The sequence below is a fragment of the Dromiciops gliroides genome, chromosome 2 (assembly GCF_019393635.1).
Source record: "Dromiciops gliroides isolate mDroGli1 chromosome 2, mDroGli1.pri, whole genome shotgun sequence".
In the NCBI taxonomy this organism is placed as follows: domain Eukaryota; kingdom Metazoa; phylum Chordata; class Mammalia; order Microbiotheria; family Microbiotheriidae; genus Dromiciops; species Dromiciops gliroides.
This window is the reverse complement of record NC_057862.1, coordinates 251,502,799-251,529,461: the sequence shown is the minus strand read 5'-3', so window position 1 is coordinate 251,529,461 and position 26,663 is coordinate 251,502,799. Positions and strand designations below refer to the sequence as shown.

The 26,663-nt window shown below is 35.6% G+C and overlaps 1 protein-coding gene across 2 annotated transcripts in view; it reads right to left on the bottom strand.

The window, feature by feature from the left end:
- SYT16 (synaptotagmin 16) overlaps positions 1 to 26,663 on the bottom strand; it is a 312,116-nt gene that overhangs the window by 35,308 nt on the left and 250,145 nt on the right. For both annotated transcript variants that reach the window (XM_043985518.1, XM_043985517.1), the window contains exons 3-4: positions 23,062 to 23,274; positions 10,674 to 10,936 (exon numbers count right to left, since the gene is read on the bottom strand). In XM_043985518.1, coding sequence (XP_043841453.1) covers positions 10,674 to 10,936; positions 23,062 to 23,274 — 476 coding nt within the window. The remainder of the gene's footprint in view (positions 1 to 10,673; positions 10,937 to 23,061; positions 23,275 to 26,663) is intronic.

Here is a 26,663-nt window from a genome sequence, read left to right as displayed (position 1 = left end):
GTAGAATAGAAAATTTTAAATTGCGATTGCAAGCCTCACCAAAGTAAAAAAGAAAGAACAATAGATTGGGAGTGCAAATATAGAAGTGAAGGACAACATAGAAAAGAAGCAAAAAAAAAAAGAACATTAAAAGAAAATATGCTCACTCTACAAGCAAAATTTGCACATATCAAAGACAAGATACATAGAAACAACATCAAGAACATAGATCTCCCAGAATAACATGATGATAGGACAAAAAACCTTAACATAATAAAAGAAATAATAGAAGATAAGTTCCCAGAACTTTTGAACATAGAAAATGAAATTCCAATTGAAAGAATTCACGGATCACCTTCAGAAAAAAAAAAAGGCTACTTCAACCACATAGTGATTAAATTTAACTATTCAATTTAAAAACAAGTTCTGCAAGTCATGAGGAGAAAGACCTTCAAATACAAAGGAAAAGACATTCAAATAACAGACTATTTTGTGCCCACCAGAAAAGGGAGACAATATAATGTGTTCTAAAGGTCATTGGAACTCAGAATGCAGCCAGTGGTGACATATCCTGCAAATCTGAGCTTAATCATACAGGACAAAAGATAGATGTTCAATAATAAAGAAGAGTTTGAAACATTTTTAGAAATAAAACCAAAACTGAAGAGATTGTTTGCTCCTCAAACACCTCAGACAACAGAAATGCAGGAGGAGTGAATAAATTTAGACAATAACAACAGAGTGAAAACAGAGAGACCAGCACTAGTTCTTTCTATATGTATACAAGGAGGGGACAAGGGTGAAAGAAGAAATCTGGTGTAGGTAATAGTGAAGATGTAGACGGGCATTATAGACAGAACTTGGCAATACCCTCTGTATAAGTGAATGCTTCTTTTGTGGGACTACATAAAAGGCAGCAGGGGAAGAGGAAGATAATGAATGAGTGATGCTCCAGAATCAAATCAAGGACTAGCAATGAGAGGAAGATGACCTCTGTGGTCTCAGAAAGAGAAAAGCTTATAGGAGCGTGGGTAAGGAGGATGGAGAAGAATTAAGGGAAGGGAAAGATGAAAAATGCTTTGGAGGTGGGAAGGGGTTCAATTGATGAATACAACCCTTACACTGGAGGAGGCCTGGGGATTCTGGTGCCTGAAAAGTCTACTTGTCCTGCTACACAGGGAGTTGGAACGTCTAGAGGAAACTGGAACATAGAGGAGTGGGAGGACATGAGCATAGGGAGGAGTCAAATGTAGGGGAGGAGGAGAGAGATAGAACATTGGGGGGTACCCTACCATGGGGTGGGATTCTCTCTGACACCTGAAATAATTGACATTCCTCCGAGAGTAAGGCACAGTGGAAAAGGAATCCATACAACAAGCCATACATGACAGGGGCAGAAATCACCTAGAGGGCAGAGCCTAGAATGGATACTTTGCAAGTTGTCACTATGTAGAATACAGAGAAAAGAGTGACACTAAATGGTTATATAGGGGTTGTGAATCAGAGAATGAAGATATAGAGTAAACCAAAAGAGAGATGGATAATGAAGAGTGTGAGGGAAATCCCTTTTTTTTGAAAAGGTCACCAAAATGAAATGTAAAAAACCTAATGAACAGGACTAAATTAAGGGGAGGAGAGGAAGGGAGAATATACTTGACTGGGAGGAGAAAAGAGGGGGAAGAAATAAATAACTAGATAAAAGCAGGGAAGAGGGACTAATAAAAAAACATAAAGAAATAAAGGTAACAAATGAAAACAAAGGATTAGGAGTAAGGAAAAGAGGATCACTGGAAATAGGACCATATTAAAAAAGACTGAAGTAACCAAAGGAATATAATATTGTATTTAAACCAGAAAAGGGGCAAAAATCATAAAATAAAAAACTCCAATTTTAGAGACAGATGGAAGAAAATAAAAACCTAACTCATGCATTTAAATTTGAATGGATTAAACAATACAATAAAATGAAAAAGAGTGACAGAATGGATTTTTAAAACCCTACAATCTGTTTTTACAAGAAATACATTTTAAAAAGAGAGAGAGAGATATAAAATAAAACTGAAGGCATGGGGGGAAATTACTATGGATCAAGTAAATCAAAAAAGCAGGTATTCACATCATAATTAATATCAGAAAAAGCAAAAACAAAATTAAAAAAAATAAACAAGGAAACCATGTTATGCTAAAATGTACCACAGACAACAAACCAATATTAGTAATAAATTTATACTTAGAGGTTCCAAATGCTTTAGCATCTAAATTCATAAATTTAGGAAATATTATCTGAGCTTTACAAAGACATAGACAGTAACATAATAGTAACAGAAGACTTAAGTATCCCTCTATCAGTTTTAGATAAGTCTAACAGAAAGATAAACAAAAAGAAAATTATTGCACTGAACAAATTACTGGAGAAACAATAGTTAAAAGATGTATGGTATCTTCTAAATAGGATAGCAAATGAATATTCATATTTCTCCACACTATATGGAACTTCTTTTTTGTTTTGTTTTGTTTTGGTTTTTTGTTCTTTTGTTTTTAGTGAGGCCTGGAACTTCTTTTTTAAATGGCTATTTATGGGGGCAGCTAGGTGGCACAGTGGATAAAGCACCAGCCCTGGATTCAGGAGGACCTGAGTTCAAGTCCAGACTCAGACATTTAAAACTTACTAGCTGTGTGACCCTGGGCAAGTCACTTAACCCTCATTGCCCTCCCCAAATAAAATAAAATAAAATAAAGTGACTATTTACTAGGGCACAGAAATGTTGGGAAAAAATATAAAAATGCAGAAATGGTCAATATATCCTTTATGTACAATTTTATATGTTGGAGAAGCTGTGGAAAAATTGGAACACTAATGCATTGTTGGTGGAGTTGTAAGCTGATCCAAATACTCTGGTGAGTCATTTGGAACTATGCCCAAATGGCATAGAAAAGGGAAAATAAACCACATGCACAAAAATATTTATAGAAGCTCTCTTTGTGGTGGCAAAGAACTGGAAATTCGGGGAATGCCCATAAGTTGAAGAATGGCTGAACAAGTTGTAGTATATGAATGTAATGGAATACTATTGTGCTGTAAGAAAAAATGAGCAGGCAGATTTCAGAAAAACCTGGAAAGTCTTAAGTGGACTGATGAAAAAAGAACTGTGGATTCTGAATGTAGATTGAACCATACTGTTTATACTTTTTGGTTGTTGTTTTTTCTTTATTGAAGGTTTTTTTCCTTGTGTTCTGATTCTTTGTTCACAACATGACTAATGCAGAATTATGTTTAATGTGATTGTACATATATAACCTATATCATATTGCTTTCTGACTTGGGGAAGGGGGAGGGAAGGGAGGGAGGTAGAAAAAAATTGGAACAAAAAATCTTATGAAAACAAATGTTGAAAACTATCTTTAGATGTAACTGGAAAAATAATAAAATACTTTCATGATAAAAATATAACATTTTATAATAAGAATAGAAACTGATTCAAGCACCATGGACAAAAAATACAGACTCAAGTGAAGACTTAACAATGAAATCTTAAATAATGAGTGGGTCAAATAAGAAATCATAGAAACAATGAACAAATATGTAAAAGAAAATTGTAATGATAAAACAACATACAAAATTTTCTGGAATGCAGCTAAAGCAATCCTCAGAGGGAAATCATATCCTTATGAACATACATTAACAAAATAGAAAAAGAGAGTAATAAACTTAATATTTATTTTTAAATGTTTACATCAACAAATATTTAAAATTATGGGGATAAATTGGAAACAAAAACATAGAAGTTATTTTTAAAACTAGTAGTTATTTTTCTGAAAAAACTAATAATATTTTAAAATCTTTTCTAAATTTATTATTTTTAAACTTTTTTTAAAATTTTGAGTTCCAAATTCTCTCCCTCTCTCCAGTCTCTCCCCCACCAAGTGAGAAGACAAGCAATATGATAGTCATTATACATTTGAAACCATTCAATATGTACTTCCATATTAACCACATCATCAAATAATCAAAACAAACAATAAAGGTGAAAATATATACTTCAGTTTGCAGTCAGAGTTCATCAGTTCTCTCTGTCTGGAGGTAGATATCAATTTTCATCATGAGTTGTTTAAAATTGTCTTGGATCATTGTATAGATCAGAGTAGCTAATTCTTTCACAGCCAATCACAATTAGAATATTGCTATTACTATATACAATCACCTCCCAGTTCCACCCATTTCATGTTGCATCAATTTTTATGTCTTCCCATGTTTTTTTCTGAAATCATTCCCCTTATCATTTCTTTTTTTTTTTAGAATAAGGTGGTAGTTTATTTAGGGGCAAGGGAAGGGAAGAGGGGAGGGAAACCATGAAAGAAATCCTTGGACTTCTCATGGGGAGATAGGCACAAAGTACGTGGCTAAGAGGTACCAATCTCCTCGAGTAGGAGACCAGCAGGTACTTTTATAAGGGGCTGATGGGGGTGGACCATGTGCCTGTGGAAAGTTCCTTTAGTGAGGGAGGACCATCTCCCACTGGTAGGGACTGGAGGAATTGGGTGAGGGGTGGCTATAGATCTCTCTTCAGGACACAAAGACCACAGCCACACCCAAATTTATCTCCCCAGGGTTAAGGGAGACCAGAATGAAGGGCTCAGTCTGATTTGGTTCCGCTTATCTCTCTAGGTGTATCTGTCCTCTGGTTTAGTTTCTCAAGGAGAAGATTCTTTGATGTACCCCAGAGAACTTCTGGGGTGCTCTGCACCCCATGACATTTCCCCACTTCTCTATATATAAGGAAAGGGGACGAAGATTCTTCTGAAACTGCTTCGTGCTGACTGGGGGTCAAAGAAATCATGGTGCAAGGGAGGAGGAGGGGAGAGAAGTGGAGAAGGCCTGGAATGCACGGAGCTGTGAGGGGCCCAGAGAATCCAGAGGGTGGGAGGCGACACATAGGCACAATGGGTATCTGCCATGAATCCTTGAGCCTAGATGGAACAGACTTAAACAAAAAAAATGAAAACTGACCAGAGCAAAACCGAAAAGGGACTTTATCAGATCAGGAGTAAAGTATGACTCCTTTTTTTTTTTTTTCCAGTGGAAGCAGGAAAGCCTGAATGCAGGACAGGGTGTGGACTGATTTATTAAAGTTAAGTAATCAGATCAAAGCCTAGTTCTGTGAGGGGCAGTGTCTGTCTACATTTAGAGTCCTTTTATCCCATCCCAACTTTGTGCCTTCGTTGCATGCTAAGACCTGAACCAGAGAGTAAGACAGAGGTCGCCCCAAAACCATTCCTAGGCTTGCCTCCTATGTCCAGCTTGGCCATGGGCCTGACAAGGTGCTGGCCAGGAGAGCAAGCTGCAGAGTGATGGAATTTTGCTAAGCCGATCTCTTGGGTGCTGCCCTGGAGACAAAGAGGTAGGAGAGCTGGCCTCACCTTTGTACGGCATCCCCCACTTCTGTGTCCCGGTTTACTGCAACTGCCAGAATCTCGGCCACTCGGAGTTCTGCTGGTAGCAGATGTGATTATGGCTGCTGCTATTATAGCAGCTTGGTCTATGGAGTGGGCACAAGCCATCTTTTCTCTCTCTTTGGCTACTGCAAAGTTCCTGTTATTAAAAATCTTAAAAGCAATATCAAGGAGTTGTGAGGATGGGATCTGGGGACCCCAGTCTAACTTCTGGAGTTCTCTCCTAATATCAGGAGCAGACTGGCTGATAAAATGAATATTAAGGACAGTTATTCCTACATCTCTTTGGGGGTCTAGGTTGGTATATTTCTTCAGAGAGTCCACTAAGCAGCTCATGAAGACAGCAGGATTTTTGTCAGACCCCTGTGTTATCTCCCTCACTTTTCCATAATTGACTTGTTTCTTAACCTCCCTTCTCATTCCCTCAACCAGGCAGGTGACCATGTGATTTCTACAAGCCCTGTCTTCCCTGTTATCATAGTTCCATCTTGGTTCTATAACTGGGACAGCTGTAAATCCAGGGACCCCAACTCAATTTCCAACCTGCCAGTGTTCATTCCCAACTTGTACCGCCAGGTCCCAAATCTGTTTTTTCTCATCAGGGGTACAACAGCTGGCAAGAATAATTTGCAGATTGGTCCAGGAAAGGTCAAACTCCAGTGTCACAGACTTAAAGCCATCTATGAACTTTGTGGGGTTCTTTGAGTAGCTCCCCAATTTCTCTTTAATCTGAGATAACCCAGAAACGTGTAGTCTGAGGGTCAAAGCGTGGTTTGGACATCTAGGAGTCCCAGGCTGCCCTCTGCTGTCATGAAGATGCTGACCGTCTCTACCTCTCTGTGACTCAAACGGGAGGTTGAGTCTGGTGGGAGAGTGAGAAGAGAAACCCAGAAAGTAGGGCCCTACCTCCAGGTTTTGTGTGCCAAGCATGGTCCAGACATCTGGTTGAGCTTTCAGTGAGGGAGGGAGACTCAGGCTGCCCTCCACTGTTGTGTGTGAAAGCTGATCCTCTTTCTACCTCTCTGTGACTCAAATGGGAGGTTGAGTTAGGTGGGAGAGGGATAAAGGAAACCCAGAAGGGAGGTTCCCACCCCGCAGTTTTGTGTGCCAAGAGGAAAGAGGAAATTCCTGTGTCCCTTCAGATGTTCGGGCACCAAAATGGGGAATGGGGTACGGGTTGGGTTAGGGGTTGGGGCTCTTAGGAATTCCCCTTTAAAGAATTATACCCTCTTGCACACAAAAGCAGTTAGAATAAGGTGGTAGTTTATTTAGGGACAAGGGAAGGGAAGGGGGGAGGGAAACCATGAAACAAATTCTTGGACTTCTCATGGGGAGATAGTCACAAAGCACATGGCTCAGAGGTACCAATCTCCCCCTCATCATTTCTTATAGCATAATACTGTTCCATCAAAATGATACACTTGTTCAGCCATTCTCCAATTGATGAATGTCCCTTTAATTTCCAATTCTTTGCCATTACAAAAAGAGCTGCTATAAATATTTTTGTACATAGAGGTCCTTCTCCTTTTTCTTTTATTTCTTTGGAATATAGATACGGTGGAGGTATCAGATGAAAGGGTAAGCACAATTTTATATAATGCTTTGGGCATAGTTACAAAATGTTCTCTAGAATGGTTGAACCACTTCACCACTCCACCAACAGTTCATTACTGTACTTATTTTTCCACATCTCCTCTGACATTTGTGATTTCTGGTAGGTGTGAGGTGGTACCTCAGAGTTGTCTTAATTTAAATTTCTCTAATCGATAGTGATTTAGACCATTTTTGTATGGTTGTAGATAGCTTAAATTTCTTCTGAAAACTACCTGTTCATATCTCTTGACCATTTATCAATTGGGGAATGGCTCTTATTTTCATAAATTTGACTCATTTACCTACATATTTGAGAAGAGAGGCCTTTATTAGAGAAGCCTGCTATATAAATGTTTATATTATTTCATATTCTATGGTACTCTTTATCAAAATGGAGTTTCCCTGATTATCTCTTTTAAAATGGCCTGTTTTTTCTTTTTGGATAAGACTAATAAAATTGATAAATCCTTCACTAATCTGATTACAAAGAAAAGAACAGAAAAGGAAAGCAATAATTTAGCAAATGAGCAAGGTTAAATCATAACAAAACCAATGGAAATAAAAAGAACATTTAGAGCATATGCTTAATTACATGCTAACAAAACTGAGAACACAAAAGAAATAGAGGCATGCTTTCAAAAAATATAAAATACCCAACCTTTTAGAAAACAAGATAGGGTGCTTAAATAACCCAGGAAATAGATCTATCTGTAGAGGATCTATCAGAGGAAAAAATTCCTGAATCAAATGGATTCACAGGAGAATTTTATCAAACTTTTGATGAACAGTAACCATAGTACACAAATGATTCTCAAAAATTGAGAAAGAAAGCACCCTAACAGAATCCTTTTATGAGACAAATATAGTCCTAATACCTAGACCAGGGAAAGATAAAACAGAAAGAACACGATAAGTCAATATCATTAATGAACATTGATTCAAAAATATTAAACAAAATTCTTTCAGAGTACAGTGGTGTATCCAATAAATCATTACTTATGATCAAGTGGGATTTACAACAGGAATGCAAGGATGGTTTAACATTAGAAAAACAATCAACATAATTAATCATATTAAAAACCAAAATATTCATGACTACATTGTTGTCTAAATGGATATAGAAAAAGTCTTTGACAAAGTACAACATTCTTTTTTTTTACAACATTCTTTTAAGCTAAAAAAAACTCCAAAGCATATGAAAAATGTTCTAAATCACTATTTATTAGAGAAATGTAGATTAAAACAATGCTGAAGTACCATAGAATAACCGTTTTTGAATTCACAAAAAGTATTTTTCTAAAATCAAAAGCAAGTATCATATGCAATGGGGATACACTAGAACCTTTTCCAATACATATGGGAGTGAAACAAGGATACTCAGTCTCTTTATTTAATAAAGTTCAGGAATGCTAACAATAATAAGACAAGAGAAAAAAATTAAAAGAATAAAGGTAGATAAGGAGGAGATGAAACTATGTGTTTACTGATGATAAATAATGGTTTGACTGAGAAATCAAAAGAAATCAGCAAAGACATTAATTGAGACAATACCTTCAACAAAGTTGCAGGCTACAAAATAAATCTTCAAAAATCAACAGCATCTCTATATAATAATTTTAAAAACACAAGATCCAATATTAGAGAGGGAAATACCATTCCTAATAATTACAAAATATCTAGGAATAAACCTTCCAAAGTACATAAAAGATTTATGTAGATCATTAAACACTCACTATAGAAATAAAGAACAACCTAAATAGCTGGAGGAATATTCAGTGTTCATATCTAGGCTGTGCCAATATAATAAAAATGACAATTCTACCAAAATAAATTTATACTTTTAATAGCATGCCAATCAAATTATCAAAGGGATACTTAAATGATCTGGATAAAATAATGACACAATTCATTTGGAAAAAAAGATCTAAAATATCAATGAAAATGATGAAAATTAGTAAGAACAAAAAAGAAACATACTTCAAACTATATCATAAAGCAGTGGTCATCAAACATGTCTATTATTAAAGAATAGAGTAGTAGATGAATGGAACAAAATGGACAAAGGAAATTGAGAAACAATAACATTCAACAACACAATGTTTGATGAAAGGGAAAATACAAATCACCCAAGGGAAAATGACATATGTGATAAAAACTACTGAGAAAACTGGAAAGCAGTCTAGCAGAAATTAGGCTTAGACCAACATCTTACATCATGTTCCATATACATTCTAAGTGGATATGTAAACTTATTATTAAAGACCATACTATTTAAAAATTAAAAGAGAAATAGACTATATCTCTCTCATAGCTATGGGTAATAGATGTTTTCTTATCTAAAAAGAGAAAGAAGTAATTTCAAAGATGAAATAGAAAACTTTGATTGTTTAAAACTGAAAATCTTCTGCAAAGATAATATTGCTAATGTATCCAGAAAAAGAATTGAAGTGATCAAATGGGGAAAAAAATCCTTTTGTCAAATATCTCTAATAAGGGTTTGATATTATACATATATAATATATTTATGACTAATAGCCCTCCTCCCAGTAGATAAATGTCCAAAGGATATTAAAAGTTCTCAAAAGAACTTCAAAGCATTCATAATCAAATGAAAGAATGCTCCAAATCACTAATAACAAGAGAAATGTAAATCAAAACAATACCAAGGATTCACCTCATATACTGCAAATTGGGAAAAAATGGCAATAGTTAATTTTGGAGGTATTGTGGGAAGATAGGCATTCTAATACATTGGGTTTTTTCGTTTGTTGGTTTTGGTTTGGTTTTTGGTTTTTCTGGTGAGGCAATTGGGGTTAAGTGACTTACCCAGGGTCACACAGCTAGTAAGTGTTAAATGTCTGAGGCCGGATTTGAACTCAGGTCCTCCTGAATCCAGGGCTGGTGCTCTATCCACTGCACCACCTAGCTGCTCCCTAATACATTGTTGGTGGAGCTCTGAAATGGTATGCTCATTTGGGAAATCAATTTGGAATTATGCAAATAAAGTGGCTAAAATGTCCATATCCTTTGAACCAGACATTCCATTACTAGGTTTACATGTCAAGGGAGCCATCAATAAGAAAAAAAGTCCCCTTATACACCAAAATATTTATGGCTACCCTTTTTGTAATAGCGAAAAAATGGAAACAAAGTAGATGTCAATCAACTGGGGAATGGCTAAACAAATTGTGATGCATGAATGTAACGGAATACTAGTGTGCTGTAAAAAATTATGTGTGTGATGAATACAGAAAAAAACAAGGGAAGATGTATATGAACTGATGAATAGTGAAATAAACAGAGCCAAGAAAACAATATACACTATAACTGCAACAATGTAAATGAAAAGAATAACCATACACCAAAAATCCAGAAGTAAATGAAACAAAATTATAAAGATAAAATGGGACTCAAATGAAGAGATATCAAAAGACATCCCTTCATGGATTTGGGAGGTCAACAGGTGTTACCACATGTTCTTGAACTTTCTTCATGAATCAATAAGTTGTACTGACTTTTTTTCCTCTAGAAAAATTCTATTTGTCATATTGAATGGCTCTCAAGAAGGGGAAGGTTAAAACACATGTGGGATACTATGGTGATATAAAAAACAGAAAATAATAAATATTTTATAAAAATTGATAACTTGCCTCTGGACTCCAGGCTGAGGAAGTGTCAGTAGAATAAGGTTCTTCAAAGCCTGGGTTGCTAAAGGATGTCTCTATCTCCCGACCTCTTCCTGTAGCTGGCACACCAAGGCTATGAGTCGAGATGGTTGCATATTTACCGGTTCTTTGCTCTCCAACATCCCTACTCTCAGATGCTGTTCTTGAATCCACGGAAATGTGATCATCTTCTCCATTAGAGAGATTATCTAGATAGCTTGGTTGACTTAATCCATCTAAGTCTAAATCTGAAATAAGAAGATAATTTCAAAAGCATTAAAATATGTTTTTCTTTTGATACATTGTTTATGCTGTAGAAATTAGCAATGATGCTGACAAACACCTAAGATCTCTTTAGCCCAGCTCCTATCAATACCACCTATGTGACCCAAATTTAATCATAGAAAAAGAGTGATTTATAGGATCAAGGAGTAAATTTAACTGTGGAATGGGAATTTTTATTGCAAAGTTTAAAATAAGATTCTCTCAATATTGTAGAAAAGTCCCAATTCCATCACAAAGATCTCCATCATAGCAGATGTCCCACAGAGGCATAATTTTATTCAACAGCATAAGTATGGAGAATGCATGTTTATTTTAAACTATTAGAAATACATTAAAAGTTATTCTTTGGCTGAATCCAGAGACTATCAAACTATCCCTCTCTTCATATACTCAAAGTTATCCATAGGAAAAGATACCAAAAGTTAATGATAATACACAGGAGATAAACAAGGCCTGTGATTATGGACCTCCTCACCTTGAATTCACTGCTTTTATCATCTCTCTCAATTTCTACTTACGGCCTTTAATAGACTCCAACTTTCAATACCAAGACCCCACTGTTAGAGTTTTCATATGTTGTCAAGTTCTTACTCCATTTTACCTATGCTATATTTTTTCTCTCTGCTCCCAAACTGTACCAACAAAATAGCCATGATTATCCCAAACTTCTCTCATGTTGTTCTTCTAAATTCTCTCCTCTTCCTAAATCCCTTATTACCAGAAAGAGTACCATCATTCTCCCAGTCACAAGACTTGCAACGTAAGGATCTTCCTTGATTCCTCACTGCCTTTTACCTCCCAAATCCAATTAGTTGTTAAGTCCTATCATGTTTACCTTTATAACTTCTCTAGTATGTTCCCTTCTCTTTTCTAACCTTGCAACCATGCTGGAACAAACCCTTATCACTGCATGCCTGAATTATTACAATAGCCTACTGGTTGGTCCCCCTATCCTTTGATAAAGGCCTCATTTCTCAAATATATAAAGAACTGAGTCAAATTTATAATAATGTAAGTCATTTTCCTATTGATAAATGGTCAGAAAATATGAGCAGGCAGTTTTCAGAAGAAGAAATTAAAGCTATTTATACTCATATGAAAAATGTTCTACATCACTATTTATTAGAGAAATGTAGATTAAAACAATGCTGAAGTACCATATCATACCTATCAAGTTTGTTCAAGTTTCATCACTGAAAAAAACTATCCATCTCCAGTAAAAGAACTTAGTATCAGAATTCAGATTTAAATGAAGCATACTTTTTAAAATGTTCTTTCTTTTTCTTGGGGGAGGGTGATTCTGTGTTTTCTTTTGCAACATGGCTAATATAGAAATGTTTTGCATGACTGCACATGTATAATCTCTATCAAATTGTTTGTCTTCTCAAGAAGGGGAGAGGGGAAAGTGGGAGGAAGAGCATTTGGAAATCAAAATTTTAAGAAAACAAATGTTAAAAAAACATTTTGCATGTAATTGACAAAAAATAGAATTAAAAAAATAAAAAAACAAAAACAAAATTAAAGGGGTAAAAACTTTTCATAACCTGACCTCTTCCTACTTTTTGAGACTTTTTATACCCTCCACATACTATGTGAGACAGTGACACTGACCTACTTGTTATTCTTCACATATGACACTCCATCTCCCAACTCCCAACTTGCTATCCACTATGCTTGGAATTATTCACATTCATCTCTGACTCCTCATTTTCTTCAAGTGTCAGCTAAAGTCCCATCTTCTGCAAGAAGCCTTAATCAGGCCTCCTTAATCTTAATATCTTTCCTCTAAGACTACCCCCAATTTATCCTTTAAATGTCTTGGGTTTTACCTAGTTGTATGCATAGTCTCCCCCAATTATACTGTGAACTTTTTTTAAAGCAAGGAATATTTTATTTTATTTTCAGTTTTTGGGGTTTTTTTTGTTTTGCCTTTCTTTGTATCCTCAGCACTTAGCACACTGCCTGGCACATAGTGGGCACTTAATAAATGCTAGTTGGCTAACTATTCATTCTTTCAAATCCTTCAAATCCAGCTTTTTACTTCTATCATTGAGCTCCTGTTCTGATATCATCCAAATATCCTTATAATCTATGCCATATATTTTTTCATTTAATTAAATGTTTTCCTATATTACTATGCTTTTATTTTGATCCATGTATCATATCTCCATCTAGAATTCTTGAGGTTAGAGATTGTTTCACACTTCTATATTTTGCAAAGAACCTAGAGACTGTTGAGCAGGCAGTGTGTTTGTACAGAAGTGTGACTTATTGTGTATGTCTAGGGAATTTTTTGGTGTAGAAAGTCCCTCCACTTAAATGCACTTATAACTGTATGAATGTCAATGACTTTTTTGTAACTTAGAGTCATAGAGAGTTGTCTGGGGTAACAAGAGGAATAAAATAATTTGACCAAGGCCACACAACTAGTACATATCAGAGGCAGGACTTGACCTTTGATATTCCTCACTACAATATTAATCCTCTATGCACTATTCAAAGCTATTTCTCAAGAACAATAAATACCTATTTAAGCAAAAATTCAGAGGTTATTTGATTTTTTTTTAATTGGATGGGAGGGGCAGCTAGGTAGCCCAGTGGATAAAGCACCGGCCTTGTATTCAGGAGGACCTTAGTTCAAATCCGACCTCAGACACTTGACAGTTACAAGCTGTGTGACCCTGGGCAAGTCACTTAATCCTCATTGCCCCTCAACAACAAAAAAATTGGGTGGTTGTTTTGTTACCTATGTTGCCTTAGGTCAGACATCCTAGAATCATTTCCATAGATTATCATGAGATTTTTTACAAATGCATTTATTCCACATGCTAAAACCATTAGAATAACGGCCACAAAAGATGTTTTTTTAATTCTTATAAAAACAAGGAAAATAAAGAGGAACACATACACAAACATTCAAGATATCCAGAATCTTCCAAAGGTCTTAGTTTAGTGTTAAGTAAAACTTAAAATCTTAGTTAACTAACGATAAGTTAAGTTTAACACTGAACTAAGACTTTGGAGACACCCTATATAACTGAATTCTCTTCCAAGTTTCTAATTATCAGACTCATTTCTTTCTCATATTAACTCTGAAATGTTCTTTTTAAACAGTGGGGTATCCATCAACACATGAGCCACACAGCAGGCCTTCAGAGCAAAACCTAACCAAACCAGGAAATTATTCTCAATCACTGTCTCCTGACTTTAATTCCTACAGTGATAATACCTAGATCAATAAGAGGAATTTTTTAAAGCTACATTAAGCATTGAAAAGCTATTCATAACTGAATGTGGAAGAAATATACTAATATTACATACCCTTTTCCATGACAGAAAAGAGAGAAGACTGCTGGGAAAGAGCATATACAGTGTGTCGTGTCAAGTGGTAAGGGGGAAGAAAAAAGATGGCAAATCACTCTCAACAATTACAGAAAACAATCTCACCATTCATTTAAATTAAAATATGTACTCTAGCCTTAAATATATGAAGAGTTAATTGCCAATTGGTAAAGAAACTTGTTCTGTAGAATCATCTTTGAGATTTTTATCATAAAAAACTAAGGATCAGGGGCAGCTAGATGGCGCAGTGGATAGAGCACCGGTCCTGGATTCAGGAGTACCTGAGTTCAAATCCGACCTCAGACACTTAACACTAGCTGTGTGACCCTGGGCAAGTCACTTAACCCCAATTGCCCCGCAAAAAAAAAAAAAAAAAAAAAAATAAGGATCAGAAGTTTCAAAATTTTAGGGTTTCTTTTAATAAATGCCTATTGAATTGTATTTAACTAGACCAAGCATTTATCAAGTGCCTACTAGACTAGGTTTTAGGCTCTAGACACACCAAAAACAAAAATGAAATGGTCCTTGCTCTCAAAAAGATTATATTCCATCAGGATAAATGAGTGTGTGTATAAAATAGATGGAGATAAAGAGATAGAGATAGATAAAGAGAGAGATCTGGATCTATATAGATATAATGATATAGATGTTGATGCATAAATCAAATATGTTTATTCATATATAATATGCATATATGTGTGTGCATGCATATAAAACACATGTGTACATATATAATATATTTATATGTGTGTATTATATGTGTATAAAAAGTAAATACAAGCAAATTTGGCTTGGGGTAATACAGCAGCTGAGGGAACCAGGAGAGAAAGCATGTAGAAAGTGGCATTTGAGTCAATATCCTAAAAGTCAGAGGTAATAAATGAGAGGTGAGGCATGGGGGAGGGCCAGTGCTAAGTGCACAAGTCATTTTCCCCCTCACCCCACCATAGTTCTATTTGCTTTGCAAATAGCTTAAACATCACTTAAGATAAAATATGATACTGATTTTGGTGAGACAACATTTAGTCAATGTCTTTTTTTTCTTAAATTAGATGTAAATATTTCAATATGTTGATGGATACATCAATGATTTTACCAATGGAGTTACTGACACTCCTTATTCTATGAGATTGAATTCCATCCACACTTCATTCTATACAAATTTGCTCCATTTCCACCCATAAATTCTCCACAGTCATTCTACCCAGTATGCTAGGGGCCTTATTCCAAATCTTTTCACAGTATGTGGATACCAATGGAACATGAAGACTGCCAACTGGTTATCCCATCCTCTTACTGTGGGACAAGATCATTTTTTTCCTGGACATTCACGCTATCATATGACATAGATCTAAAAGTGGGACTACAGAGGGCATCTAATTTGACTACCTCAATTTACAGAAGTAGAAATGGGCCTAGTAAAGTAAAATTACTTGTCCAAGGTCATACAGGCAGAAATCATCAAAAGGGGAATTTGAACTCAGGTCTTCTGACTCAAGAGACAGTGCCTAATTCACAATGTCTTTATGATTATATAATTTATGTCACTTGCCCTGAGTAACTCATCATTAGAAAAATGTGAAAGTCTGCTCATACACCATGTGTCTTTCCATTGTCTGTGGGTGACCAGCAACTTTCAGTCTCTAGCAACTCAGAAAGATACAGAATCATCTAGAAAATATTAATGTGATGTATGTATATATATGTGTATATGTGTCTGTGTGTGTCTGTGTGTGCATCCCTTTGTTTCAAGGAGAAAATTGAGGTCATTAAGGGCACTCTTCAATTTTCCAAAGATGAATTCCAGCCCACTCATCCCCAGATGTTCAATTCTAGATCCAGGTCATTGTTCACCCCGAGAATTTGTCTAAGATTTTATATATATATATATATATATATATATGTGTGTGTGTGTGTGTGTGTATGTATATATATATGTATGTATGTTTATATGTATGTATATATGTATGTACATGATGAGGCAATACAAGAGCGGACAGACCACTGGATCTAGGGTCAGTTATATAGTTTATCTTTTTCCTCTTATTTTCTTTGTTTTTATAAGAATTACTGGAATCAGTTCTTTTCCTTATTTTTATGAGAATGTCATCTTCCACCAAATCCTAACTCTGACACTACATGTATCATCTTGGACAAGCCCTTAATGTTACTAGACCTGAATTTCCTCAGTTGTAAATTGAAGAAATTGGACTAGATGGCATCTAAGTTTCCTCTAAGTTTTAGATTTTAAATCCTATAATCGAGGTAGCTAGGTGGCACAGTGGATAAAGCACCAGCCCTGGATTCAGGAGGACCTGAGTTCAAATCGGGCCTCAGACACTTACACTTACTAGTTGTGCAAGCCTGGGCAAGTCACTTTAACCCTCATTGCCCCCCCAAAAAATAATAAATTAATTAAAAAATAAAATCCTATGATCAAAATACATATCATAGTCTCAAGGAGAGGCATTCATCATCTATTTGATTTTTCCTATTTAGCTAGGTCAAACTCTTTCGAATGATTATAAGAGGTGATACAGTGTTCTGAAGCTTAATGCAGTTACTACAACATCAGCCCTCATATCCAGATTTAAACACAAGTTATGCCAATTTAATCATTGCATAGTACCAACCCTAGAATTCCTTGCTCTCCTAACCTGTGAATACTGGTCTCTGGGTCACCTTAACTATTCGGTCTCACTTCTGCTCCTGAATTGCTGATCATTGCTCATGAAAGTTACAAAATCAAGCTGATTTCCCCTAGTATTACTTCACAGCACATGAACTCCACTGAGTCCTTGTAAGTATTCAGTAGTCCTTCTAGGCTACCCTCATGATCCCATCTCTTTAATGCCTACAGCTACTCATTCAAACTTGTTCTCTCCTCTCAACATTTTGACCATATCCCTGACTCTTTTGTTGCTGTTGTTGTTGCTGCTGTTTCTGTTCTTGTTTGTCTTTTCTTCTTGAAGAGGACCATGACATTAGGAAGGTGGAGTCATGACTGCAAGTGAATTGGATTTAAGTGAGGAAGGCCTGTGCAAAGTCTCACTCTACTCTGGAGCCATCTTGATCTAGTGGCAAGATATAGGTCAGGATAGCTGGAGATGGCCCCAAATCACAGATTCTATACTTATAGTGCATGATTCAATCTCCTACTTTATCACAGAGAAGACTGAGACCATCCAATGAACTTCTTCAGGTCTCCTCCAACACTACAACTTTCTCAGAATCATCGTCCTCTCAGAACCACTGAAAGAGAGTTGTCATAGAATCAAAGATTTAGAGCTGGAAGGGACCTCAGAGGCCATCTATCCTAATATTTATCTATACATATCCTACTACAACATAGTCAACAATGGATTATCCATATTTTTCTTGAAAAAAAAAGTCCATACCACTTTTGAAGAATCTACTTATGAGAAAATGTCATTACATCCAAACTAAATTTGTAATTTCTACCTAGTGTTCCTAGATCTGTCCTCTGGAGCCAAGCAAAGTAAAGCTAATTCTCCTCACAAGTAGCAGCCCATAAAATAGTTCTCAGTCAACTTTCAGCTACCCCTTCATCTTCTCTTCTGTTGGATGTCTCCCCATTCCTTTGACTGGTCCTTCTTCCTTTATGTCACAGAAAACATCACTACTACTCACTAAGGCTCTTTAGTTCATCCCTCCTGCTTCTGCCAACACTATTATGTAACAGTTATCCTAAGCTTAAATTTACTAATGTAAACAATGTAATAGTAACAGCCAAAGGTTCTACCTCGCAGGGTCACTGTCACGAAAAAATGAGATACATGTGAAGCACTTTGCATTTTACCTGAACCCTGCAATATAGAAAAGGTACATGGAATGCAATAATCCCTGAGTCAGCAAAAAATAATGCCCATTTCAGTTCTATATCCATGATTCTATAAATGTAAAAATGGATACTTCCCTGGGAGGAACAAGTTAGAGAGGCTGCATAGCCCCTTTGCTGCTGATTGATTGATTTCTCATTGTTTAGCTCTATTGTTAAGCAATCCCACAGTCTACACTTACATTTTGAAAGACAAGATGTATGAGCAACGGTAAGAGCAATAGAAAGGTTAGTTCTGGGAAAGACAGTGGAACTACTGTTTATTCTGTATGAGTGTCAACTCCCAATGATTGATACCAACCTCTGAGGCAAAAAGTCAAAAGTGAACAACACTTTAAAAAAGAGAGGATATGCATGATCTCATACTCTGCTGTGTGATTTTCTAAATTGTTGGAATATTGCTATTGCTCTGAAAAAAATGCCAATTTTCTTCAAAACCTTTAAGCAGGGCAATCAATATGGTGGACTATTTCTCACCCAATAAGGAAAATTTTACCTTCTCAATCATTGTTATACTCCTGCTCTGTCAGAAACCTCTGACTCTCTATTGTGACAAGAGACCAGTTGCCTACAAATTCCAGGAAAAGTGAAAGTTAGGGCAATTGTTATAAAGCTCAGAATATCAGGCATGTGTGCAAATTGTAAATTAACCCCTTAGGCTTCTGGAAAAGAAAGCCATTAGAGTTAGAATTAAACCAGGCACTTATAAGGAATCAACCGCTCTTACCTTTTTTTAGTTAACATTTGCCTCCTCAATGAAAAAGAAAGAAGGGTATGCCACAACAGCAGAGTAAGAAAAAAGAAGAGGGGGTAGAAAAACTAAAAAGGAATCAAAAAAGTGTCAAGTAGATATTAATTAGAGTACTATCATTGGTCATTTGCATCTCTGAAGTCTAAGAAGGAGTAGGTGGGGTTTGTTGTTGTTGTTGTTGTTGTTTTTTGGTGAGGCAAAACTTGCCTCACCAAAGTGACTTGCCTAGGGTCACACAGCTAGTAAGTGTAAAGTGTCTGAGGCTGGATTTGAACTCAGGTCCTACTGAATCCAGAGTCAGTGCTCTATCCACTGTGCCACCTAGCTGCCCCGAGTAGGTGGTTTTTTTTTTTAATCCATTTGGTTTGGACCAATGTCAATGTTATCTTAAATGTCTGTATCCCACATAGACCTATGTGATAGATTAGTGTGTTTCTGATGGAAAATATCATATTTTTCTGGTTAGCCTTTTTCCTACAATTTCTTTTAAAATTAAATAGATTTGCTTCTTTTTATATTTTTGCAGTTTTCTTTACATCCTCATTTTCATTCTCTGATGATGAGGGGAGAGTATAAGGACAACAAAAAATGGAGGAAAAGTGATTGAATAACCCAGACCACATAGACCAGATGATGAGACCAGAATGCATTTAAGAGATCCCACAATTCTTATGTTCGGAGTCTTCTCCTGACTATATTCTTTTTCTGAGTATCATTTCTTGGCAACATGGGATAGGATCTTTACCCTTAATAACAAGTTGTCTCTACTCATTTTCTTTGTAGTGTCTCCTTTTTGAGAGTCATAACTCCATTTGCTTGAAAAAAATTAGGATGCAACCTATCAGAAGATGGCACAATGGTTTACCCTAATGCACATGGTTAGCAACATTTCTTTCATTAAGGTTCTATTCAATCATCTCATTATCATGTGGAGGTGGCCTAGACAACTTCAATGTTATGTCAAAGAAAACTAAGTCCCAGCAGCTTTGCCAAGCCAGAAAAACTTTGATTATGGACCTGGTGATTAACAGTATGCCTGTTTTACAAGATTCAGGTAAGCTGTGTTTGGAGATCAGCTGGAAATCAGTGAATTTTTCAACAATGACCTGCTACTCAATGATAAGAAGAATTGTAGTCAACACTGATGAAGTGTCTAGTCCTATGAAATCACATATCATTGTAGAATGCAACATTTATTAAGAAAAAAACCTTGACCAAAATGTGACCTAGATTCAACAAACAAGGATAAACAACATTCATTTATTCCTCTAATTCCTCAAAGAAGCTTCTTGAGGGTAGGAACTATGTCATATTTAAACTTCATATCTCCAGCCTAACATGATGCCTGGAACATATTGGGTTCTTAAATGTTTGTTGTATTAGTGGCTCTAATTTATATTATCTGCCAGACTCCTCTCCCAGAGATTAAAGAACCAGGATCGCTTTCTTGGGAAATCAATCATAAGGAAGGCTGGCCTTGAAAGAATTATGATTCATTTGAAGAGCATTCATTTCATTCTAGAATGAACAGATGAGTTTAATGCTCTATCCTGCTACCATGGACATAGAAGGAGTCAGAGAATAAAGGAGAAAAATGAAGAAGTCTCCCCAAAATCAAAATACTTGACAATAAAATTACTCTGCATGATTAATTGCACTTTCATCTACAGATTTATGTATCAGGATGGCTGGGACTAGATGACCCTGAATTTCCTTCCAACTCTGACATTCTTTAATTTTAATCTTCATATTTAATGTTTAACTTTTGAAGATTATAATATAAGACAAAAGTTTTTTTTAAATGCCACAGAAAACATTTCACTCATGATCAGTAGAGAAAGTAAATGAGTATTTCTGCAAAAGACAATAAAAGTACTCCTTCTTTATTCTATTTCTCTGTCTCTCTGTGTGTCAATTGCATTTATATGCAATTGTGAATATAAAATATGCAGATACATACATGTATGTATTGCATATGTATGTGGTGTCCCAAAAGTTTTAGGTCTATTTTAAGCACTAAATTGCACTGAGACTTTTGGGACATTTGTGTGTGCATATGTGTGTCTACATTTATATGTCAGTAAATGTATATCATTTTCTTAAAATCAAAGAATCTCAGTGTTGGAATGGAAGTTAGAAGTCATACGATACAATCCACCCTGCTAGAAAGCCTGTAAAAGAGCACACAAAATAATTCTATTGGTGTTTAGTTGCCAATCAGTCATGGAGTCAATCCTGTGAGTAGCCCTTGCACTTTCAGCTTGGGTGGAATGGGAAGACTCAGCTTCAAAAAAAATTAATTTAAGAAAATGTGAACTCAATCTTGATAAGAAAAAAGGAGACAAATTTTAATACAAGTTGTTATGTTTTTGGCCTAAGATGGTTATAAATATATACAATGTTAATAAACAAAAACCTATTTTTAACACCAATATTCTACTGATTCAGTGAATCATGTGAATCTATTGACTGTGAATCATGAATCACCATGATCCCCAAGAAATTGAAATTGCAGGCCACCCAAGGGGCAAAGGAAAGACATGGAGTCAACATGAATAGACTGAAGCATATTACAAGGAATGTCTTATACACAAGGAATACATAGAATAAAAGACACCATTCAAGAGGTGCATTCCAGGAAAAGAAGTAGCAGGAGTGGGGGGAATAACAGATAGTGAACTGTTGTATACTTCTGGGAGCCACATAATGTCAATACACTTAGAAGAAAGCACATCGGGTGTTTTGCATTTTCCCTATTGAAGAACAGATATGATGAGTTTCTCGGGGTAATAAAGTGGATAATTAACACCATTACAGGCAGGGTTCATGTTGATTAAATCTCAAGATCCATTGAAATATGTTTTGGTGGTTATAAGCTTCAAAATCCTTCATAGCCACATGGCAGCTTCTGGACCAGAACTCTAAAAGGAACTTAGAGAAGACCCTCCAGCCCTATCCCTATTACCTAATCCAAAAAATAGTTGTTCTCAATATTCACAAAGCCATAGTAAGGTATTATTGAATCATTAATCCTCTTTTCTATTTTGTTAATATATGGTAGAAGGAATACAATTTTTCTCCTGTGTTAGCTGTATTACAGAAATGTTGTTTTGTTATTTTCTCATTATCATTTTTTCACATAGTTATCAATTGTTATTGTGATTTGTTCTTTGATCTATTCACTACTTAGGATTTAATTATGAAGTCTTCTTTTGGATTCTGAGCTTTTTCTTTGTTCTCCTTGCATTGGTTATAATTTTTATTGTGTTGAAGTGTAAAGGTGATACATTTCTGATTTTTTACATTTGTATGCAATATGTCTGTGCCCTACTACACAGATAGTTTTTGCAACTGTTCCATGTGATGCTGAGAAACATGTATATTCTTTAGCAATCTTATTTGGGGAAAGGCATCAGTCTTTTAATTCTAGTTTCCCCAGCAATTTGTCCCTTCTTTATCTTTTTTGTCAGACATCCAAAATTTAGAGAAAAACATTGAAATTTCCTGCTGCCAATGTGTTACTGAACTTTGTCTTCTTGCATTACAGTGAAATTTTTCTTTATGAATTTAGATGTAAGCAATTTTAGAGCATGAGTTTAGAATAGATATTTGACTGTTGTCTATAATTCCTTTCAACATAATGTAGTTTCTCTGTTCATCCCTTTTTTTATGTTATGTGTGTTTGTTTTCATTTTGTCTGATAACATGACTATACTCCTGCCTTTGCTTTTGGGGATTCACCTAATGCATACTTTAAAAAAATTTCCAGCCCCTCATTTGTTATTCTTTGCATTTCTTTGTTTATTTTTAAAAGCAAGTTTTCTTTTAAAGGTTTTGCTTTCTTATCTAATATGTCACTTTTTAGTTTTATTGGATTGTTTAATCCATTTACATTTAAAGCTATGAGAGTTAGGTTTATATTTTTAATTTGTTTCTAATATTGTTTTTTTCCTCCAAATTAGTATTTTCTCTCTTCTTCTGAAACATTATGTATCTTCTTTTTCTCTCTTCATCTGTAACTATGTCTTTAGTTATTTCAATGTAATCCTTTTTAATGCAACATTATGGCTAGTATTGTCTCAGAAGTTAATTATACCTTTGCTGCAAACAAAGGTAAAGAGTTAATGCAAAAATACCTTCACATTCAGATGCTTCTGTACTATTCTCTTTATGGCTGGACAGTAAACGGTTGAATTTTGACTTTCTCTCTGAACTTGCTTGCATTCTTTTCTCAGGTATTCTTGAATGGAAGCTCTGTGAGCGGGATACAGAGATCTCAAATTGTTTGATCATTTCCTCATCACTGTCAGAAGATGTGGACAGCTCTTCATCTTCTCCATAACTGTTAACTGGGAGAAAGAAAGGAAGGAAGGAAGAAAGAAAAAAAAAAGATTGTGAGAATCAATAGCTGAGTATTCCAGGCAATCCTGTATACATATAGATCATTAATCCAATTCAGGAAACTAGCAGAAGTTTTAAATATATTTGAATAGAAGTAGTTCCAACTTTGGAAGCTTTCTCTCACACTATTTCTTTTCATGAGCTCCAGACAAATCAAGATTGGGATCAGAGGGGTGGTGTAGATTTAGAACCACAAAGGTACTTGGAGGCCATCTAAACTGTCTCTTTTCATTTTAGAGGTTAGAAAACTGTTTCCAAGAGAGGTGAAGTGATTTTCTCAAGGCAGGAAGTGGCAAAGCCAGGATTTAAAATCCAGTGTTCTTTTCTTACCATCCCTGCTTTCCCATCTCCCTGAAGTTTGTTCACTCCTTTCTTTACATACTAAGATTTCCTACCTCCCCATCTTTGTCGGTTAAAATCCTACCCATTCTTCAAGATCCAATTTAATTGCAGCCTCTTCCATGAAAGCCTTCTTAAATGTCCCTATTTGGAAATTCTCTCTGCCTCTCACTCCCATATAACACTTTATGTAACTCTGTTATATAAATGGTTTATTTTATTGCATATTATATATGTATACATATATGTGTGTGTATATATATACCATTACTCCTCCTAGGCAATACATTTTTCAACAGCACAAAGCACTTTATACCTTGCATATGCATTAATGTAACAAGGACCTGTGATCCTCTTGGTAGAGAAATCCCTGAACTTGAGCATATCTTAGCTTCTCTCTCATTTAGTAGATAGATTTTAGAAAGATACTAAGAAAAATAAAGAAACTACACCTACTTCCAGAAAAAAAAATTATAAACAGAGCTGGAAGGGACCTCTTGAATCAAGTCATATTTTTACTTTATAGATGAAGAAAATGAATTCCAAAGAGATTAAATGTCATCCCCAAAGTTATACTGGTATGTGATGGCAACAGCAAACTCATACCTAGCACAAGAGTGGAGACTGAATACTGATTTTCAATAGCAGTAATAGTAGTAGCAGCAGAAGCAGCACCAGCAGAAGCAGAAGCAGCAGCAGAAGCAGCAACAGTAGTACTAGAAGCACAGCAGCAGCAGTAGTGGTGGTAGTAGTAGTGGTAATGGTGGTAATAGTAGTAGCAGCAGCAGCAGTGGCAGTAGTTATGATGGTGATGGTGGTGGTGGCACATTTATATAGTATTTACTATGTGCCTGGCACTGTGCTAAGCACTTTACACTTATTATCTCACTTGATCTTCACAATAACCCTGGGAGTAGATGCTATTATCTTCATTTAAAAATTGAGGGATGGGGCACCTAGGTGGCACAGTGGATAGAGCACCAGCCTTGGAGTCAGGAGTACCTGAGTTCAAATCTGGCCTCAGACACTTAACACTTACTATCTGTGTGACCCTGGGCAATTCACTTAACCCCAATTGCCTCACTAAAAAAAAAAATTGAGGGAAAAGAGGCAAACAAAGATTAAGTGACTTATCCAATGTCCCATAGCTAATAAGTGTGAAACTAGATTTGAACTTATGTCTTCCTTTCTCTAGTCTGGGTGCTCTATCCATTGCACTCACCTAGTTGCCCCAAATAGAGTATAAAATGCTGACAACCTTTTTATATAGTCATCTTCCACTTGGCTATTCTACCCCAACCCAAACCTGAAGCTTTTTAATGGGTATGAAATTCTATGTGCACCACTGATTTTTCTCTAACTATTCATCTTAACAGAGGAAGGCAACATTTCTCCCCTTTGAGCACCAGAATCTGCTTTCCTGGAATAGTTATCCACTATTTTCTTTATTCTTGGAGAACTGAAGAAGTCAGCCCCTGCTCACTTTAATTAAATAATCACAACCTCTTCCAATACACATAGCACACCCCACACTTGAGTAAAAGAAATGATGGAATGTGGGCAATTTTTTAAAAAAAAGCAAAGAATGTATACATACATAACATTGGCAGCTTTACCACACACTTTGGAAAATGTGTATAAAATTGCCTACTAATTAGAAGCTTTTCAGCTTTCATAAAGCCTCACTTGAAAGGTTTTACTTTTTTTCCCTTCAAAACTCTCCAGCTCAGTATTTAAGGACTACTCCATTTATCAAAAAAATCTGGAATGACATCCTTAAAAAAAAATTCTATAATCTACACTAGCACACAAGTTACTGCTAGCCTCTTCCTTTTACCTTCTCAGGTTTCCTTGTTAATCCAAATGAATCTCTAATTAGTGGAATTTCAGGTCACTATAAAGAAAAGCATTATGTGGTATGTAGCAGAGTTGGCAAGCCCAAGTCAGATTAGAATGCATTTAGGAAATGTTTAACAAAATAAATCAATATAAAATATAATGGTATTGGTAATTTGTGGTTTCCTAAGTCAATATGCCTCCCATAGGATTCCTATTTGAATTTATGCAACTGGTGTATAGTATTGAGAGTCATCAGTGCAATTTCAAAGACCTGGTTCAATCTCTGACTCTGATATATACTAGCATCTGACCTTAGGCAAGTCACTTGAGCTCTCAGTGTCTGAGGTAGCTCTCTAAAACTAAAGAGTAGTTGTTGTCATACATCAGAGGAAGTAGCTTCCACATGACTGACTTTATCAAATCTCTTACTGAAATCCAAGTACACTATTTCTACAGAAATCATATCTGCCAACAAGAAATCCTGTTGTTAAATTTAAAATCGCAAAGATGACGATGAAGATGATGTGAGTGGAATCAGCATAACTGGATCTTAATGCCAAATTGTCTTCCCTTTCTAAATATTTAAAAAGCATCCCTATAATAATAATTTTTAAATTTTTATAAGAATCAAAGTCATGTTCACCAGCCTATAGTCTTAATAATCCACCTCATCCCTCTTTTTTCTAAAACTCAAGACAGTATTTGCCTTGAGAATTGAGTCATTCAAGATTTTTCAAATATCAAAATTATGCCTATTATTAAATGTCAGATATACTGTATTACATTTTACTGATTAAAACACTAAATTTCTCACAATGCTTGGTCTTCAAAGTCTGTATGTTATGTTAGATATTTGCCAGCTCAGGTACCATGAATGTTTAATGTCTTTAACTTAAAGGTATTAAGGGAATATTACTCATCAAACTTGGAAACTATGGATAGTGACAAGATTCAAATGTGGCTAACTAGTAAATGAGTCACAGGAGTAACCCTAGTATTTCTGAGTGCCTCCCTAGTCAAATACATATATTTTCTTTAGTGCCAGCAATATACTAAGTACCCATAGTCAGAGCCATAACTATCAATTTTAGTGTCCAGGGCAAACAAAACAAAATGTGCTTGGGAAAAGTAGCATGCAACATACCATCATATCACCTTT